The 19,769-nt window shown below is 37.1% G+C and overlaps 1 protein-coding gene across 1 annotated transcript in view; it reads left to right on the forward strand.

Annotated features, from left to right (window-relative positions):
* iars1 (isoleucyl-tRNA synthetase 1) overlaps window positions 1–19,769 on the forward strand; it is an 88,818-nt gene that overhangs the window by 46,517 nt on the left and 22,532 nt on the right. Inside the window, exons 15-25 of the mRNA XM_073875746.1 lie at window positions 1,864–1,937; window positions 4,136–4,330; window positions 4,968–5,054; window positions 5,200–5,283; window positions 7,899–8,043; window positions 8,378–8,498; window positions 8,659–8,750; window positions 10,515–10,592; window positions 12,153–12,274; window positions 17,858–17,960; window positions 18,233–18,316. Of these exons, the coding sequence (XP_073731847.1) occupies window positions 1,864–1,937; window positions 4,136–4,330; window positions 4,968–5,054; window positions 5,200–5,283; window positions 7,899–8,043; window positions 8,378–8,498; window positions 8,659–8,750; window positions 10,515–10,592; window positions 12,153–12,274; window positions 17,858–17,960; window positions 18,233–18,316 (1,185 nt within the window). The remainder of the gene's footprint in view (window positions 1–1,863; window positions 1,938–4,135; window positions 4,331–4,967; window positions 5,055–5,199; window positions 5,284–7,898; window positions 8,044–8,377; window positions 8,499–8,658; window positions 8,751–10,514; window positions 10,593–12,152; window positions 12,275–17,857; window positions 17,961–18,232; window positions 18,317–19,769) is intronic.

Raw genomic sequence — 19,769 nt, forward strand, 5'->3', positions numbered from 1 at the left:
CCAGCGTAAAACGGGGACAGCGGTCCAACCTTGCCACTCACTTTTGGTAACACACTTTTGTAGTAAACTTCACTGCCCACCTGGTGAAAATGAAGGTTGTCCTGGTTTGTGACCGCTGCAAGATTTGTACAGTGCATGTTGTTTGTGTAATGTGTATTAATGGTACATTTATAAGGTCATGTAATAGGAACATGTTTTATATTTGGTAAAGCCGAGCATGACCATTTTTATAACTTATTCTTAAAATGCTACAGACATGAATAATACCTCAAGTCTTGTGACATTCGAGTTATCACCTTTACAGACATACACTGGCTATGTTTACATGCACAATTTTTTGTCAATCCAACTGAATTTAATATGATTGAAAGTTACGACGATACAGTTTACATACACCCTAAACATTGCAATCTGATTTAAATGTTCGTTTACATGTACATTATATATAATCCGAACTGAAAGTCCGTGCAAGCGCACAGCCAGGGTTGCCAGATTCACGTATCAAAAGCATCCGAATGGACGTTCAAACTATCCCAAAAGCACCTCAATGACTATTCACCGCCCAATAACTAAGCAACGAACTAATCTTTAACTCGCAGAAAAAAAACAACTGGTGGAAACCCTAAACAGTAGCCCAAATCTAAACTTGAAAAAAGCAGAGGACAATATCTCTTGTCGAGTTCACGCTTTATCTCTGGATAAAAGTCAAAACTGAGTTTGAGAAAGTTGTTCTTAAGAAGTTTTCAGATATAGGTAATGAAAACACACTTCAAAAGTCACAACGCTATTTTATTACTTTAAGGAGCCTAGTGTTTGAGAAGTATACATTAACGCTGCAGAATTTAGTACATTGCGTGTACAGCGCATAACCCCATTAATGTTATCTTGATAATGCGTGATGCTATTGCGTGTTTCTGTGACAAGAATCATGTGATATAAGAGGTAAATATAAGACGTGAACTTGGAGCACAAATGTTTTGCGCATGTGCACGATTTAGAAAATACTACGATTCAAGCGTTTACATGCGTACTTTTCTCCTGCTGATCAGATCAAAAATTGGAGTACACCACCCCCTTCAATATGATCCAAATTTGCATCCGATCGTCCTCAATCGTATTGATTAATATGTTTACATGAAGGCTTTTCAATATGATTGAGCCATCAATACGATTACAAACCAATTATTTGGTTGCATGTAAACGTACCTACTGAAAGATAAACTCAAAACATATCCAGAGACCATAATGTAGTTTGGCTGCTATGTTTTAACTTGACCAAGTACACAACCACCTAGCAATGCTCCAGCTTCAAGAAAATAATATGGTTCATGCATTTACATGCAGTTTTTTCCTGACGTTTGGATCACAGATTGGTCTACACCATATATTTTTTTAAAGATGGACCTCAATAGGATCCATTAAGGTGTTTGAAGGCTTTTCAGTCAGATTGAGCCATTAATCCAATTACAAACGGATTATTTGGTTGCATGTAACATAACTAGTGGGTTTTGCAGCCATCACCGAACCACTTTTGAACCTATCTATGAAGCATTACATGTATCTGAATACAGAATTGTTATTTTTACCTAATTCATAACTTTGCCTGAGCATTTTCACATCTGCATTTGTTTTGTAGTAATAAATGTTTCTCACAAACTTTTACAGGAAAAAATATAGCACCTGATCTATCTTTTCAAAGGTTTAGAAATTGGTCTTCTAATAAAATGTGCTGGTTTATGGTTCTATCAGTCTCACTTCATTGACCATTGATCTGAAGAACAGCATCACATCTATCTTCAGAAGACGTTTTGTATCATGTCCATGACTATAATTATCTGCTGATCTGTTTTTGGCCATGTTTAGGTGGTGTGTGTGGGCTCCATGGCTGAACTTGAGGAACTGACAGGAGTTAAAGTAACTGATCTTCACAGGGAGAGGTGAGTCACTTTACACATCCATCCACAGGTAACAACACGTCATAGAAATCGAATTCTTCCGCTTGGTCCTCAAAATAGAAGAACTTTAAGTCCTGATGAGGTAAAATCAAGCTTTTGTTGTTTATATGTGACCTTGGACCACAAAACCAGTCATAAGGGTACATGTTTTATATATTTCCCGACGTGCATAAATCAAAAATTATTTTTAGAAAGACCCAAGACAAACCCGAGAAAATTAGACCCCGACCCAGTGGCAATTTTTTTAACCCTTCTGGACCTAAATGTAAACGGCACCGACATGTGCAGTCTGCAGCCCCGCACGCACCAGTCAGACACAAAGAAACCCCGGTGGCCTCGCAACCAATTTGACCCGCTGATCCATTAATTTTACTTTGTTATCTGATGACGACACCAAGGTAACCGCTAAAATGTACATTAAAAATTGATTTATAGGTCTGTCTCAACGAAAACCTTAACCTACTGCCAGCAACACAATGTCACAAGCGCTGTTGGCAAACTGTGGAGGGGTTGGTAAAGGACATTGACGCACACACGCAAGATAGTTCGGGTCATCTCGGGTCCGTTTGGCAATAACAAATTCATTTTTTTATTACCCGAGACTCGATGCCGCTAATATTATACCTGACCCGTGGCCGAGGCACACGTGAAACTTTTAGACCCGAACCCACTTGGTTTTGATATATTTACAGTAGGAAATGTATAAAATATCTGCATGAGGCTATGTTTACACGTGGGCGGCTATTTTCATAAACGGACATTTCAACCTCTCCGGTTTCAAAAATAATATCGTGCACACATGTCAGTTTTCAGAAAAGTGTTTATTTACACGTACCCGTGCATATTTGCCATCAAGAGACGCTCAAGCCCATGTAAGCCAATCACCGGCAGCGCTGGTGGTGACGTGAACTGGTTCTTCATGTTGGAGGGAGGAGTTATTGCAGTAGGTGATTGATGACGTCAACGTACCGCGAGAGCGAGTTGAGGAATCACACGTAGAGGTCTAATTTCGAATCGCTCTCGCGGTACTTTGACATCATCCGTCTGTCGGTTCTTGCAGCGCCGCATGAAGTCAAATACGCGTAAAATTGCTGACCTCCGAGCACTCGTCTCTGCTCCTCGACATAATGGAGCAGCTGTATTTGCAAATACAAACACACGAAACGAGTTTGCACGAACATAAATGTGATCTTGGAAGCGTTCAAAGTAGCAGTCACATGAAAACATGGGTCGCACCTTTGACGTAGGTGCCAGATCTGGCGCATACTCTGTGACGTTGCCTGCTTAAACATCCGTTTGTCTCACTTTACATGCAACCGTGCAACCGAAGATTTTCAAGATCTCCACTCTAGTCGGAGTTTTTAGAAACAATCGGTTTCAGAGGCGAGTTCTCCGTTTGCGTGTAAACGAGGGGCACAAACTAAGGTAAATCTCTCAGTTTTTAAAAATAACCATGTACGTGTAAACAGAGCCTGAAACAGGATCTTTACGTAATATACTAATGATTTTGGCATTAAAGAAAAATTGATAATTATTAGCTTTTTCTCCAAATATACTTTGCTACTTATCACTCTTTTTTTGTGGTCCAGGGGCCACATATGTCTATGTGGTGTTTTTAATCTGTTTAAAGACAAACCATGTGCAAATTCATCGATCAACACCATTACAGTTGAATGAGTGGATCAGTAGTTTGAGTCATAGATATTTTGTATGGATGCTGCATAGACACGATTGCAGCACAGCTTCTTCAGCTTTACTTCTGTGATGCTCGCACATGCTGTGTGAATGCTGTAACCTGTTCACATTAGCGCTAAAAGATTATAGTGCCGTTTACATATGCATTGTGTGAAACCCAAATTATTGTGTCTGAAACTGCCAAATGTAGCATCTATTTACATATATATCTATGGTCCGAGCTGTGTTTTTGAATAGACGCGGGTACTAATTAGCATATTCATATATTCACATATACTAAATAAGGCAATGGTGTAGAGTTACGTTAAAGCTATTTTAAAACATGAAGAAATTACTGTCAGAGGAAAACGTTTAAATATGCTATTAAAAATGCTTAAAGATGAGTTTAAGTGATACAGTTATGGACTACAGGGGGAATTAGAGACTTAACACACAATCCTGTTACACTCAAAGTCTGATCGTATGTTGATCTGTGTGTGTTTTAGCATCGACCGTCTGACTATCCCCTCTCGCTGTGGAAAGGGTCAACTTAAGAGGGTCTCCGAGGTGTTCGACTGCTGGTTTGAGAGCGGCAGCATGCCTTACGCCCAGGTACACTACCCGTTTGAGAACAAGCGGGAATTTGAGGACACCTTCCCGGCAGATTTCATCGCTGAGGGCATCGATCAGACCAGAGGATGGTGAGGAACCTGCAAGCATGGGACAGTTTAGGATGTTATGGTGTCATGCCAAAGTGGTTCAACAGTGCGTTGGCATCTTTTGAATCTGTTAATTTTTTATATTTTTCAAAATATTAATTTTTATATTTAAATCTTTTTATATTTCTCTAGTTTACAGCCCACAGAACGTCTGTCCTAGGACCATATTTTGGTCTGCCCCATAACCCATTAGCAATTCAATGTTAGATGTGCATTTTCTTAAACTTTCATAATGAATTCATACAGTTATTAAATATCTTTCCAAGTGAAGAGATGGTTTTTGAAAACATTTATATTAAAAAAGAAGTATGCCTGTTCACAAGAGAGTTGAGGTCAGGCTGGATTTGACCAGATGTTGAGGTTAAACCTGCTTTGTGTCATTGCTGCAATCTCCCGAGAGTACAGAAGCCGTTAAATGACAATGCCACATATTGGCTAATATGGTAGAAATGAAAAGATTGATAACTTTGGAAAGGTTTGGATTAAACTTATGTTTTTGTCTATATGTTTAGGACATTCAAATACAATGCATGCCATTTTTAACCCTGCTGTACTTTACCAAGATGAATAGAGAATGCAAAGTTCATTTGTCATTGAATAATGTTGTTGATTTCTTTAGGTTCTACACATTACTTGTGCTGTCTACTGCCCTGTTTGGGAAACCCCCATTCAAGAATGTGATTGTCAACGGTCTTGTTCTTGCAAGGTAATTCTTATGTTTAATGTAGGATTTTATAATGTTTAGCCTCTAGTGCTGTCAGATTCACAGTCTGCGGACCCTACGGCAGTAATACAGCGTGTGTTAAAGACACAGTGACCTGGAAACACTCTGAATGTTTTTCTGTGTGCAGTGATGGACAGAAAATGAGTAAACGCAAGAAGAATTATCCAGATCCAAACTTAATCGTGCAGAGCTATGGCGCTGATGCGCTCCGGTAAGCACAATGCATTAATGTATTACAACACTAAATAACATCACCATGAAAATGCTTTTAGGGATTTTCTAGTTAATAATAATGGAGATAATGATATCAGAGTCCCTCCTAATAAAAATTGATTGCCACATTAAAAAAACGCCCGGAAGCATAGTTGTGGAATGGCCATATGGATAATTAATAAAATATATTTATATCTATCCATATGGTGCAGTACACACTAAAATTTTTTTCTTCTTGCTTGTTTTGGGTATTTTTGTTATTGGATAAATGCAAGAAGTGTTTATTGATCCAAACCTATAATGGAGAATAGTTTAAACCACATTGACACACCTGCCAAATTACCCTGAAACATTAAAAAATTGTGCATCTAATGGGATTTAAAGCAGTTATTGAGCAAGAGAACGGTTTAATATGTTTGCATTCTTTTAGACTTAAACATATTTACATATGTTGAGCTTATATAGCACTTTCAAATGAAAAATAAATTCCTTCCAGTGTTGGCGGTAATGTTGATAATAGATTTTTTTTTAACCCTTTATTATAGATTGCTTTAGCAGTCATGTGTCTGATGGCCTGTATCACAGTTAAACATAAGATGTGCGGTTGGCACAATAACAACATTTAATTTGTCAATACGAATAAAATGTCATGTTTCTCCGTACCCAAGTAAAAGGTCATATAAAAAAGTAACGTAAAAGGTAAAAAATGTCCGCTGTGTAATTTTTAGCGGAGAGATTATAAATTGCAACCAATGGCTTAGTCCATAACTTACCCCTGCCTTTCGAAACGTGCATGACAAACATGTCACCGTCTGAGACAACATAGTCACAAAACGCTGTCTATAGAGCAGTTTGTCCACTTAGGGATACTGTACAAACATGATGCCGCAAAATGGCGACTTTGATTTAAAACAACACCAAAGAGTTTTTTTACCTTAAAATAACGTTTGCAAAAAAGTTTCAGTCGTTCATCCACTTGATACAGGGTGAACGGCACTTTCACATTCGCTTTGCAGCCCTCTATTGGCCAAAACCGCACTAAAGAAGTTTCCAACTGTCGGGTCGCGGTCCTGTAGTTCGAGTGAAAACTACAAAAACTTGCTTTACAGCAGTGCCCGGTTCCTTAAGCTAAGAAATCCCTTAAATATAAGGTTAAGGGTTCCCCTAATAAAAAATGGGTTGCAAGAAAAACCCTTAAGTGAACCTTAAGGCTGTCAATAAGTATTTACACTTAAATGCTAAAGTATTACCTTAAGTTCTGCTATGCATTGCTACAAAGTTCTTAAGTCCCATTTTCCCTTAAAAACTTAAGGGACTATAACAGGTCCCTTAACGTCACGCGCGATGGCTGATTTTATGGTTATTTAAGAAAATAAAGTACCAACGCGCATTTCTAACGATCAAAATAATCCCTTAGGGAAAAATTATGCGCATTTATTAGAAGAATAGCGGTTTGATCGTCCGTCAATCTAAAGTGCTTTAAGTTTGAATTACTTTCAGGTTTTATACATGTGGCACTTTACAGTCGTTTGTTATTTGCGATGTTTCATTGTACACAAATCTGCCGTCTGTTGAGCTGTGTGCGTTGATTTGTTTACGCTGTAAGATTTTGTAACTATAGCAACCGCTTCTCCGCTGCTGTGTTTTGGCAGAGACTACTGTAAAATAAAATACTTAGTATAAACACTTAGGTAAGGGTGACAGTTAAGACCTTTGTTGCAACGCTCTTAAATAAATCCCTTACCTCAGGGATTTTTCTCCCTCAGGGAAACCCTCACTTAAGGAGTTTCATGCAACCGGGCACAGAACTACAATCCAATCAGAGCCAGCTATGCTGCAGTATTTACGACAGTGGTAATGGACAATTCAGTGGTATTTGACAGTGGTAATGGTCAAATAGGCACCAAATTCAAAATTTATGTTACATTTTGACTGCAAATATGATCCACTTTTAATAAAGATTATTTTGTCTACGGGTGAAATGCTTCTTTGAGGGGACCCGTGGTGTTTGTAAATAAAAATGGCCAATTTTAAGGTAATATAAAGAATACAGTTCATTATGTAAGGTCTTTATACACCACTGATGATATAGTTATGTAGATTAAAAGTACCAATATTTCTAGCAGGTTCTGTATACTAGATCACAGTTCTGTAGTTAAAATTGGGGAATTGTGTTTTTTCGGGGCAGACACCTCTCTGATTTCTGTTAAATAAAGATTACACTAAATAGTCTGCAATAAACATCAATTAAAAGTTATTTCTCTTTGTCATAGTTTTAAAAATCTAGTTATTTAATACATTTTCATGATGGGTTTAAGGATTAAACGACTGGGTATTGGCAAGGGTATAATAATAAAATCTACATCTAGCTAAATAAATTCATTGTAAAAGTATCATGAATCAAATTTACTTTTGATTTTGTTCTTGTTTTTTTTATATATATTTGGCAAGATAATTAAATGTAACATCTTCGACATCAGTAAGAATATTCTTTGATATAAAGTCATAAAGCTCCTCTTGAAGTGGAACGATCTTCCTCATTCTCTTTCAAACGTTGGCTCACTGGTCTTATTTTATCCGAGTGTCAAATTCCCACTGTTTCTATCCCAATAGACTGTATCTGATCAACTCTCCTGTGGTCCGTGCTGAGAACCTTCGCTTCAAAGAAGAGGGGGTGAGAGATGTGCTCAAAGATGTCTTCCTACCCTGGTACAACGCATATCGCTTCTTGGTGCAGAACATCCAAAGGTTGCACAAGGTACATGATCTGATACAAAACATCTCTTCTTTGAAGCCTTCATATGTACTGAGGCTCTAGAAGTCAAACACACACCAGAAAAAGCAATACATAGGTGCCTGTGCAATCCCTGTGGTCTCAGTTTGTGGAGGAATCGATTGGAACCACCTTCTTTACTCCATAAAACAATCATGCCAATGTGACCTGTACAGTAGACTATAATCTGGTGTCATTTGTTAACAAATTATCAGAAAATAATTACTTGTAGAGGTCTCCTCTAAAGTAGTGCACAGCATCAGGAAACAGAGCCTGCTTACTGGTATTCTCACATCTGTTTGGTAACTTTACTTATTAGGAAGAGTCCATAGAGTTTCTGTACAACGAGAGGACGGCCAGCTTGAGCGAAAACATCATGGACAAATGGATCCAGTCTTTCACTCAATCACTCATTCAGTTCTTCAGAGATGAGATGGGAGGTGAGTAAAACCAGGCACGGGTCTGAGATCACACACTCCCACCACACACCAGATAATGATGTGTAACTCCTCAATCTGAACCTTGAAAACCGGAAAGTGATCTGACAACACAGATGGTCTGAAATAGATGCTGTCTGTTTTTGTGTGCTTGTATTTTCAGCCTACAGACTCTATACTGTGGTTCCCAAGCTTGTCAAATTTGTGGATATGCTCACCAACTGGTATGTGAGGACGAACCGCAGGCGACTGAAGGTAGGATAAAAATGTGACTCATGCACAAACGCAGTCCAGAGCAGCCTTACTCACAAAACATCACAAAACCTGTCAAGAATGTGTCCGGTTCATATTTTTTACTTCAGCATTCAAAGAAATAATTATTACATTTTAAACCACTCCTTCCCTAATTCTCATTATCATAAGGCAAAAAACGACCGTATTGTCCAGAATACAAGACCTTTTGGAAAAATGCTTTTTGAAGACCAACTCTTGTCTTTCAAAATGAGACAGACAGTTTTTAATATCTACTGTAATGCAGATCTAATATAATCACTTAAGACATAACATATTAGATCTGCAGGAATTCTTATCAAAACAGATATTTTTAAAACTGTAATTTTGTGTATAAATCGCGCTTGCACGTCTGTGTGCATGCTTCAGATCTGTCAGTCAGCACGAGCAAAATCGATTCATGTCTTATCGCTCTTACTAACTCTTTCAACATCAATCACGGTCTGCACTTTATTTTTTAATTCCTGCATGTTTTAAAACTGAAACCAAAACCACATCTTTGTATTAAGATGAAGCATTTAGGACACTACACCTCTCCAAAAACGTAAAACAAAAAGATAATTTTAGATGTTTAATGACTATTTAGAGCATTGGGATCGCTAGACGAGGCCTTAATGTAGTTATTTTTTATGAAAACCTTAATTTCGAACACAATCAATATTTACAATTTCTTTTACCTCTAGTTCAAAATGTGCGCATTCTGACTCATTTTGCCAGCATGGGTCACATACAGTATAAATGGTTTTAGCAGTAACAGTGATCCATGATTGCCGTCTCCCCTCATTTTTTTTTTGCGAAACCAAAACATTGTTTTTTTCTACGAGGTATTTGTTCAGAGTTTAATTTAGCCACTAGTCAGACCGGTTAACCAACAAAGGCTGGAAGTTAAGTTCTGTCCAGACGAGTAACTACGACAACACGTGTGTGTCTGTTGAAACCGCCTATATAACCTGCAGTCCATCTGGATTTAATAACAATTAGCTTAGGCCGTCCATCTCATTGTGAAAAAACACGTATTAATATTTAATTAACAGTAGAAGTCTACCTTACAGTTTATCAGGTTGCTTCAGTCCAGGTGAACTTGTTTATGTGTATTTGGTGCAACTTACCGTTTTTTTGCAGGTTTACAGTAGGATTGACATGTAGTCGTCTAGAGCTCCAATATATGACAGCATCGTTTATTGAGAGGCATTTCAATGAAAAACATTTTGTCTTATAGTCTGGACAATATGGTACTATGATGTGGAAAAATAAATGGTATATGTTATTTTACATAATAAATAATTTACATAATAAGTCTCTAAATAAAAAATACAGCGTGAAATGACATGATTTTATGGTAATCCACACATTTTTTTGAGTTTCGGAACAATTTCTGTAAGAAATTCTTGGTTTATTTTTTTTGCAACTAAATGAAAAATGGTGTGCCACAGGTGTCTGTCTTGAGCCCGATTTCATTCTGATTCTCAGAAAATCACACCATGCAGTTTTCACCATACCTACACAATACATTTTTTACTTTTTATTCTCCTCAAATGGGGCATGCGTAGCTGTCACTTCATGTACAATGTGACTCTTCCTTTATCATCCTGTGTTTACCGTGACTGTAAATACTCTGAGCAGGACCCGCAGGCTTAAACATGATGTCATAACACTGCGGTGTAGTGTGCACATGTTGTGTGTTATGTGGTTTAACAGTGCAGCTGTAAGTATCTTTCTCTTTGTCAGGGTGAGAGTGGTACTGAGGACTGCATGCGTGCCTTGGAGACCCTCTTCAGTGTGCTGTTCTCCATGTGCAGACTGATGGTGAGTCACACCAGCACTCGCTGGTCCTGCATCTGTTCCTTAAATAAAGACACATTCAGAATGAAATGTTCCTGTTGCAAGAGGAAGCAAAGGAACAGAGTGATTCTCAGTGGGTAGTGAGAAAACGCTTGAATATATATAGAAGTTTAAAGCAATGTTTGAGGAAGTTTTATATTGCATCACAGAAATTAACTTTTATTTTTAGCAATCCACTATAATAATATGGTCATTTTTTATACCTGATGGTGAAATGTCACAAAATTCTGCATGCATGAAGTTATTATTATGGGGTGGATGGGGCATATAGTTGCCTAGCAACTACAGATTTTAAGCAATATTCAACACATACGCTGCATCCGAAACCGCCTACTTCCATACTACATAGTAAGGGAAAAACAGTAGACGATTCAAGTAGTGTCCGAATTCATAGTATTCGAAAAACAATAGCCGAAAAGTCTCCGGATGACCTACTAGTTCTGGCAAGATACCCAAGTGTTTAATAAATGGACACTTTACTATCCCGTGAGCTCTCAGGAGAGAAATCATCCAATGATATTTATTTAAAAATGTCAGAAACCGGTAAAGTGCTCTATTCAAATGCAAAAATATTAAACAGCTGTCCCTTGTGTTTAAATTTTGCTAGTTTAATGTCATTCCTGTTAAGGACTAACTTGTTGTTATGATGATGTATGTCACGTGGTGTATCATCATGGCGGATGTAGTACGTTTGAATTAATATTCATATTCATACTATATTACTATACTAGTACCTACTGTCACAGTATGTGATTTTGGACGCAGTGATAATTTATGCCACCATGTTGGAGCCCCTCTTCTTATGGGTCACAAACTGTTACTTTAAGATATCAGCTTAGCTTAACATAAGAAATGGTTGTGTTGTTCAATCAGATTACTTCTCCATAATTCTGCAATGCTTTGACTATAGTCTAGAAGTTCAGTATGCGTTGTTTTTTGGAGTATATGTATTATATTCATTCAGTGGGGGGCTCTAAAATAAAATACATTTGCAGTTTCTTATTGGATAATTTTAAATATACCACCTTTACATGACAATAAAGTTCTGTTTTGTTAAATGAAAAATATGCCATTTTGCCATTTGGACCCTGATAATAGTTCCCCACATCTCCATGCAGTCAGAGCCGGTCAGTTCTGTTGAAAACTATGAGGGCAGACTTAATTTACTGCATTAATTATTTGCTGACCCAAAAGGTAATTTGATAGATAAGGAGTCTTACGAAGTCAGTCAATGCCCCATTTTCCTGGTCAGTGATTTTTGAGTAAGTATTTAATGTTGGAATTAATCCTTATAAGAACAGGAACTTCAAAGTTATGGAGATTAAGCAGATGATGAAAGACCTTAAAGAAAGCAGAAAAATCTCTACATGAATGCTGGATATGAATTTGATGTCTATAGTTGACCCTGTCTTTGTGTCATGATTATGATTTTAATAGAGTTTTCTGTTTGATCTGGATGAGATGGGAACTATATATAAGATGGAGAAGGGTTTTTGAAACAAATGAATCTTTTGTTGTGTTTAGGCCCCATTCACTCCATTCATAACAGAGCTGATGTATCAGAATCTGCGTCACCTGATTGATCCGATATCAATGGAGGAGAAGGACACAGGAAGTATTCACTACCTCATGCTGCCACATGTCAGGTACACAACATCACCGTTATTATACCCCTTCCTCATATGCTTAGATATTACAGTTTACAAGCGATTTACGGTTCATATCAAATACACCATATGTAATTTCACAGTAAACGTAAAGTACGTTTAATATTTCTGCTGTATATCTTTCACATTTGCAAACACATTTTGTTATATCACTTTTTATGACACATTTTAATACTTGGAAAATACTCTTGATTGTTTAAATCTAATAGTCTACAACAGTTTCTTAACTCCAGTCTCTCTGTTAAAAAAACGGCAAATTCAACTAATCAGCCTTTATGCAGAGAAATGTTTTGTGGGTATGCATTAATTTCTGATAACCGCACACATAACTTGTAAAATGTCTTTTATAAAACGGCTCGTTCTGGTTCTTCATTCTGATTGGTTGAAACGCGTTCTAAGCCATGATAAAATACCCCGGTAAACCCACGGTTCAGACCGCATCACAAGTATCACTGCGCCACTGTTGCTGCGTATTGATTTATGAAAATAAACACCACAGTCTTTAATCATTTTTTAATTTTTCTACCTTTGCACAATTATGGCGATATCCAGATAAATGTCAATAAATAAAACATTTCATCAATAAAGAGAAAACGTTCTCTGAAGTTTTTTTTTGTCTTATTGATATTTCCGCTATTATCCACTAGAGGGCAGTCTTACCCAACTTAAACACTGAGGCATTCACTCGACACAACAGCGTTGTGGTGGATTTAGCGTGTGTTTTGATCAGGCTCTGAATCTGATCTCTAAGTTCCTCACAAAAATGGAATTATCTCCGCATTTAGCTGAAAATTTGAGAGGTGATAACTGATAAGAGAACAAATGAAGGTAGGATGAAACGTTTTTTGATGTTGTTGGAAAGCGGATGGACTGTTCTTTCATTTGATATTTTATGTTTATTTAAAGAAGATAATTTTTCTGTAAGGCATTCAACTAAAACTGGGTGGCAACTTAAAAAAACCCGCTGACAGGGAAAGAGTTAAGCATGCTTACAAACATATTTGATCATCACTTCAACAGTTGCACGATATAAATGTTAATGTATAAATTAGATGAATGTTGATATATAAAAATAAACACCACAGTCTTTAATCATATTTTCATTGTGTCTTTGCTGCGTCTGTGTTGTTTGTGAACTGCGCTCTGTTGCAGCCACACTTGATTCTGAGGAACTACTTTGTTTGGCGGAAGAGTACTATTTGTACTTATATAATTACAACTTATTTGTGTTTTATTTTATAAAATCCCGCTAACGTTATGCATATGAAGTAACCGTTTTATAAACGCAATAAACCCCTCGAAGCGTTGGGCCACCAGTGCATTCCACAACAGCCAAGGGGGTTTAGGCACTCCGCTTCGCGTCGTGCCTAACAACGCCCCTTAGCTGTTATAAAATGCACTGGTAACCCACTGCTTCTTGGGGTTTATTGCTTTAAAAAATAGGCACCAGAGCAATGTTTGTGGTAACCGTGGTATAAGAGGAATAATTGACTCCGGTCCTTTGAATTATTTGAAAATAATCCTCACCCACGGTGTAACGGCACTCCGCTTCGTGTTGTATTGCATTATTTTCTTATAATTCAATGGCCCGTCGTCAATTATTCCTTACGTATAAATATTTACAGCCCAACTTCACAGTTACAACTTTTCTATTACTCTTTTAATGAAAATACGGCAAATGGAAACATGTCAATTTTGCAAAAACTACCATATATCACAATTGCATTTTTAGGTCACCTGATGCTAGTACAACCCGAATTCCGGAAAAGTTGGGACGTTTTTTGGATTTGAATAAAGTGAGGACTGGGGGAGTTTCAAATCACATGAGCCAATATTTTGTTCACAATAGAACATAGATAACATAGCAAATCTTTAAACTGAGAAATTTTACAATTGTATGCACAAAATGAGCTAATTTCAAATTGGATTTCTGCTACAGGTCTCAATATAGTTGGGACAGGGCATGTTTACCATGGTGTAGCATCTCCTTTTCATTTCAAAACAGTTTGAATAAAATATTGGCTCATGTGATTTGAAAGTCTTTTAGTTATCATTTTATTAAAGTTTAAAAAACGTCCCAACTTTTCTGGAATTCGGGTTGTAAGTCACATAATCATTATTTGAAGATGCGGTATGAACTAAAACCTCCCAGAAACGCCTCACTATGTGTCTGCTCCCAAGTATAAGAGGCTTTCCTTGCCAATAATGTTTGGATAACACTCCTACATATTTCTTTTAATTTAAAATAATGTCCTTTTACTCCCAAGAAACATTTATATGTTGATGCTCGTAAGTTCCTTAGCATTAATGTTTGGATAAAACTCTTACGTCTCCTTCGGGTAAAAATAATGAATAATGAGATATTACTAAACCTACCAACATCAGTTGACCTGATGTTTGTAATGACTTATCACAAGAGGAAAAACTACCTTTCAGACGCATATCATCGGTTAATGGAAAGTCATCATTTTACAGTAGTCTTTTGTCAACATTTAGAAAACAACGCTAAAGTTTTGCGCAAATCTGTAACCGAAACGCAAACACGCATGCATGCGTGTCTCTCTCTTTCTCTCAAAATAAAGTTTTGGAATTAACAACGGAGAATGAGACCTGTCAAATGTCTTAAATAAACTCAGTTTAAGATAAATAATAAAATAGCGCACACCCGCAGTGTAACGTGTGCATTATTTTCAAATAATTCATGGTCAATTCTTCTATGAGCCAAATTAAAACACAAGCTAAAGCAACAGATAAAAATAAGAAGATATTTTTCCACAGATAAAATATAGTAAGTGCTTATTTCTGTGGATTTGTCGTTATACCGTTATGTGAAACATGATTTTAGACCATCATCACTTTGTGTATTACTATGATTGACAACATGTATGCAGAAATATAAATTATACTTAGTTATTGATGTAAACAGATTTACTTGTTGGATCGCTGCCTCATGAAGCAATGACTTCAGATGCATGAAGGCAGCTCTGGGAAATAGATTCGGACAGCCTTCATAGGCAGCATAATGGAATTCAGTTTAAAATATAAACAGAGAACGCCTTTATGATAAATAATCCCAAATTTGAACTACAATAATAATTTCTCGCTAGAAACGCAATCAAAGGGTGTAAAATGTAAAAATATAACTTTGGCTGCGTCCAAAAACTTGGCAGCTGACTTGTTGCATCGCTGCCTCATGACTTTGAGAAACGCTTTCGGACACACTTCATAGGCAGCATGTTTGAAATGTAAACGGAGAGTGCCTTTTTGATAACTAATCACATATTTGAAAACTACAATACTAATTGAAATACTAAATTTGTGCTTCAGTCGCTTTCTTGGCAGCCATTTTATTTTTTATTTGATCACCTTGGAAAGCATGCCTCCGAAGGCAACATTTTATTCCGAAGATTTCGGAAGCAGCCTTATGCTACGTACACACCAAACGCAGGGCATCGCGTTACTCGCTCTAGAATACTAGATTTAACTTCATGTCACGTGAATTTTTCGTTCGAGTTGAATATTTTTAATTTGGGTGAAGACTCGTTTGAGTCGAATAGCGCGTGTTTTTGCGGCAAATGCGCCACCTATATCGTGCCATTCGCATCGCCCCACGCGTGGACGCGTCTGGTTGTGTCTTTGCATTGACTTTGTATGTAATCTACTCGCGCAAATCGTTGAACTCACATCTGGTGTAAATCCACAGTTAGTGCATTCAAGGTTTTATTTGTTAGTACGTGTGTTCCCTGGAAATCAAATCTATGACCTTGCCATTGATAGGACCGTGCTCTGTAGAACGTTGCTGTTGCTTCATTGTGTTTCTGTAATAAAATATAATATTTCTAACGCAAGCACACTTCGATGAGTGCATTGCGTTTGGGGCCGAAAATCCTTTCTTTGTCCTTGCCCATCCGAAATCCGTGCTCGTCCTTGCATTTCGTTGTAACGATTTACTGTCTTTAATGTCTGTAAACACATTTAGTAGAGTACCTCAGATGACCCCGCTCTCGTTTACATGCCACCCAGCGCATTCAGTCGCTCTGAAGATCTTTTCCCTCTTAGCCTATCTCCATCTCTTTCAGAAAGTCATGTAATGTCCTGTATAACTGTGGCCCTTGTGTATTAATAAGCACAGAAAAGCATGTATGTTTCTCACAGAGGTGACTTGCAGTAAGAGACTTAGAGGACATTTCACTCATTAACCCATTTAACATGTACTGCACCTACTTCATTTGCGTTCACATCTCTTCACTATTATCTTTTCTCAGAGTTTCTACTGGGAGGAAGTAGTTTTATTTGCATTATTATTTATTTATTATGTTAGTATCTCCGTTGTGGGCTGTATTGGCCTGGGACTGCCCGCTATAGTTGCATTAAAATTTAACCAGGAAGGATCGAAATGATGGAGCATTTCTGCAGTAAAGATGGTGTAAAACTGCAGTGGCCATTAGATCATTTGAAAGGGCACTTTTAGGGGCAATAAACTTTTATCATAAATGTCCTATGGAAATAAAAAGCAGGACATGTAATTTTTATTATCAAAAAGACAACCAGAGATTGATCACCAAGATAAAAAAAACAAGATATAAATAGTTTTTATATAATAGTTCTTGTATGCTGTACATAAACTTTAACAATATAGGACCTGTCTGGTAGTACCAATATCAAAATAATGCTGTAAAATAGCTGCAAAACTAAGCATTTAAAGTGATAGTTCACATAAAAATGACATTTTGTAATCATTTACTCGCTCTCATGTTGTTACAAACTTGTATACATTTCTTTGTTAAAATAAACACAAAGTAAGATATTTTGAGGAATTTTTTAAACCAAACCGTTCATGAGCCTTCCATAGTAGGAAAAAAAGAATACTATTGACGTGAATGGGGCTCATTGTTACAAACATTCCTCAAAATATCTTCCTTTGTGTTCATCAGAACAAAGAACTGTATACAGGTTTGTAACAACATGAGAGTGAGTAAATAGCATGTTAATTTTTGGGTGAACTATCACTTTAAGTTACTTTTAGTCATGTATCTTAGTTTGCTTGGTAATTTAATGGTTTATCATATTTACAATGTGACATTTGCAGTCAAAACATGAAATATAATTTCTCAGAGAATGCATTTATTACCCATCTTTTTAAATTTTTCTACACCCTTGATAGAGTCCAGATATCAGAGAAATATCAGTCTATACTCATGTTTTCTATTTAAGTTGAGAGAAACAGGTATGCATTATGGATGTGACAAAAAAGGACAATTAAAATGCACAAACCAGAAGCAATAATACCCCAAATAATGGCCCTTCAAAGAACATTAATGTTTATTTAAATTTTTGTATGTGCATTTATGAAGAATACACAATGGTATGTGACATTTGTTTGTTATGGACGTGACAATTCTAACATTTGCACTTAGCAGAAAATTAACAGAAACATTGCATGGGTATTTAAACTTACAAATATTGACATCTGAGATTTCAGTATGGTTAAACATTTGGTTGACATTTGCATGTAATTGCCCACATGGAGGTTGACATTAATTTGTTCATATGGTTTTTCAGGGAATCTCTGATTGATAAACGCATTGAGAACGCTGTGTCACAGATGCAGTCTGTCATTGAGCTGGGCCGTGTCATCAGAGACAGAAAGACGCTCCCCGTCAAGGTGAGACCCACGTTATTACTCCCTTATATTTTATAAATGTGTGTTTTTATGAGGTCTGCCCTTTCAGAAAGTTGACCTAATAATGCTGTGCAGTTCAGACATGGCAGCGAACACTATAAATGGCTCTCCTCGCCAACATGGTTTTGCATGAATGCATCTCTCCTCGCCTTATGCTAGTTGGCCCTGTTTCCTTTACTTGCATGTAGTTTCTATACCAAATACACTGTAATGTCACTGCATGGGTTAATGGTGAATGTTGTGGGATATTTCAGTATCCGCTGAAGGAAGTGGTGGTGATCCATCAGGACCCAGAAGCTTTAAACGACATTCAGTCCCTGCAGAAATACATCCTGGAGGTGAGAATTACGTCACATTCTGTGTTGCTTTGAGCTTAGATTTTTAAAATAAAATTTACTATAAAGGCCAATTATGTTAATTATGTTCATTTATTGACAATTTGTTCTCAATGTCAAACTTTTTTTTAGAACAAAAAGGTTCTTGGTTGGCTGGCAACAAAGCTTTGAGTTTAATGATATGAAACATGTAATGCAAACATTTTGAAGTAATCAATAAGGTACGAAAGGCTGTGATTTATTCACAATTCAACACTAGCCTCGAGGAAAGTAGGATGCATTGTGAGGATGCATAATAAGCAGCCTTCAAATCGGGACGGCTTTACTAGCCTTTCAGTCGCACTGCAGTGATGCATTCAGTCTTCAGATGCAGCCTTCAGAGGTCACAGCCTTCGAATTGGGACACAGCTAGAGAATCGTGGGGTTCAATGGTTATATACGATAAAACCGATAAAAAGAACTTTAACTAAATAACTTTAAAATACAGATTAAATAAGCATTCGTTCCAAACAGTTTATAGTAATGATCTACGTGGCAGTTGTCCTCCAATGCACATAAGCGCAGGTCACGTAGTCGCCTCAACCTGTGTCCTTCGAGCGCAGACCCTGCCGCTGTGATTTATGGTGGGGCCGGGTCTTTGAGCTAAAATTAGCTGCGCTGTCTCTACGTCTGCCATGCTCGATTGTTAAACGGCCCCGTGGAGAAAGCACTGGGCGGCACACGCCACAAGCCTGCCATTGATCAGGCCGATAGCTCTGAACACACCGAGCATTCACTGCGACCCGTTCGTGAATATATTCATGAAAAAATAACCTTTATTATTCACAGAAGATGATGAAACGGGCAGTTTTTGGAGTCTTTGCGAGTTTAGCTTTGCATTATTTAGTATGAGATGAAATATTTCAATACATTTATATGCAGTAAAAACCGAGTGATGGTGTTTTAATGCTTCACTGATGTAAATTCCCCGAACCCTCGGGCATCAGTAGTCAGCTTATCAACCATCAAGCGTACTTGTATTTTGGTTATTTAGCACATCTATTTAAGTTTTTATTTTGTTCGTTTTTCATGTGCAAATATCTGCTGGCGTGCTTTAGAAATCTGACACATTACTTTGTGATAATAGAGAATGACTGATGATTTTGTTTAGAAAGTTAAAAGTGGTCCCTGTCAGGTGGTATGAATCATCCAACTTGGTTCGTGTTCAATAGTTGTCATGTTTTATTTAAATGACTGTGAGGGTTATATAATGTACACTAGTAGACGAAGAACACTTCTGCATGCGTCATTCTCACCATCAGCATAACATAGCAGATATAAATATGGATAGTTTGATGAATTATAGACTGTTTTACAACATCAACACTATACATCATGCATACTCCTTACAAATGAGTTTTAAAATGAGTATTTTATTTAGTATTGCTCTGAACAAGCTACTTCACAATATGGATGT

The sequence above is a fragment of the Misgurnus anguillicaudatus genome, chromosome 14 (assembly GCF_027580225.2).
Source record: "Misgurnus anguillicaudatus chromosome 14, ASM2758022v2, whole genome shotgun sequence".
NCBI classification, from domain to species: Eukaryota; Metazoa; Chordata; class Actinopteri; order Cypriniformes; family Cobitidae; genus Misgurnus; species Misgurnus anguillicaudatus.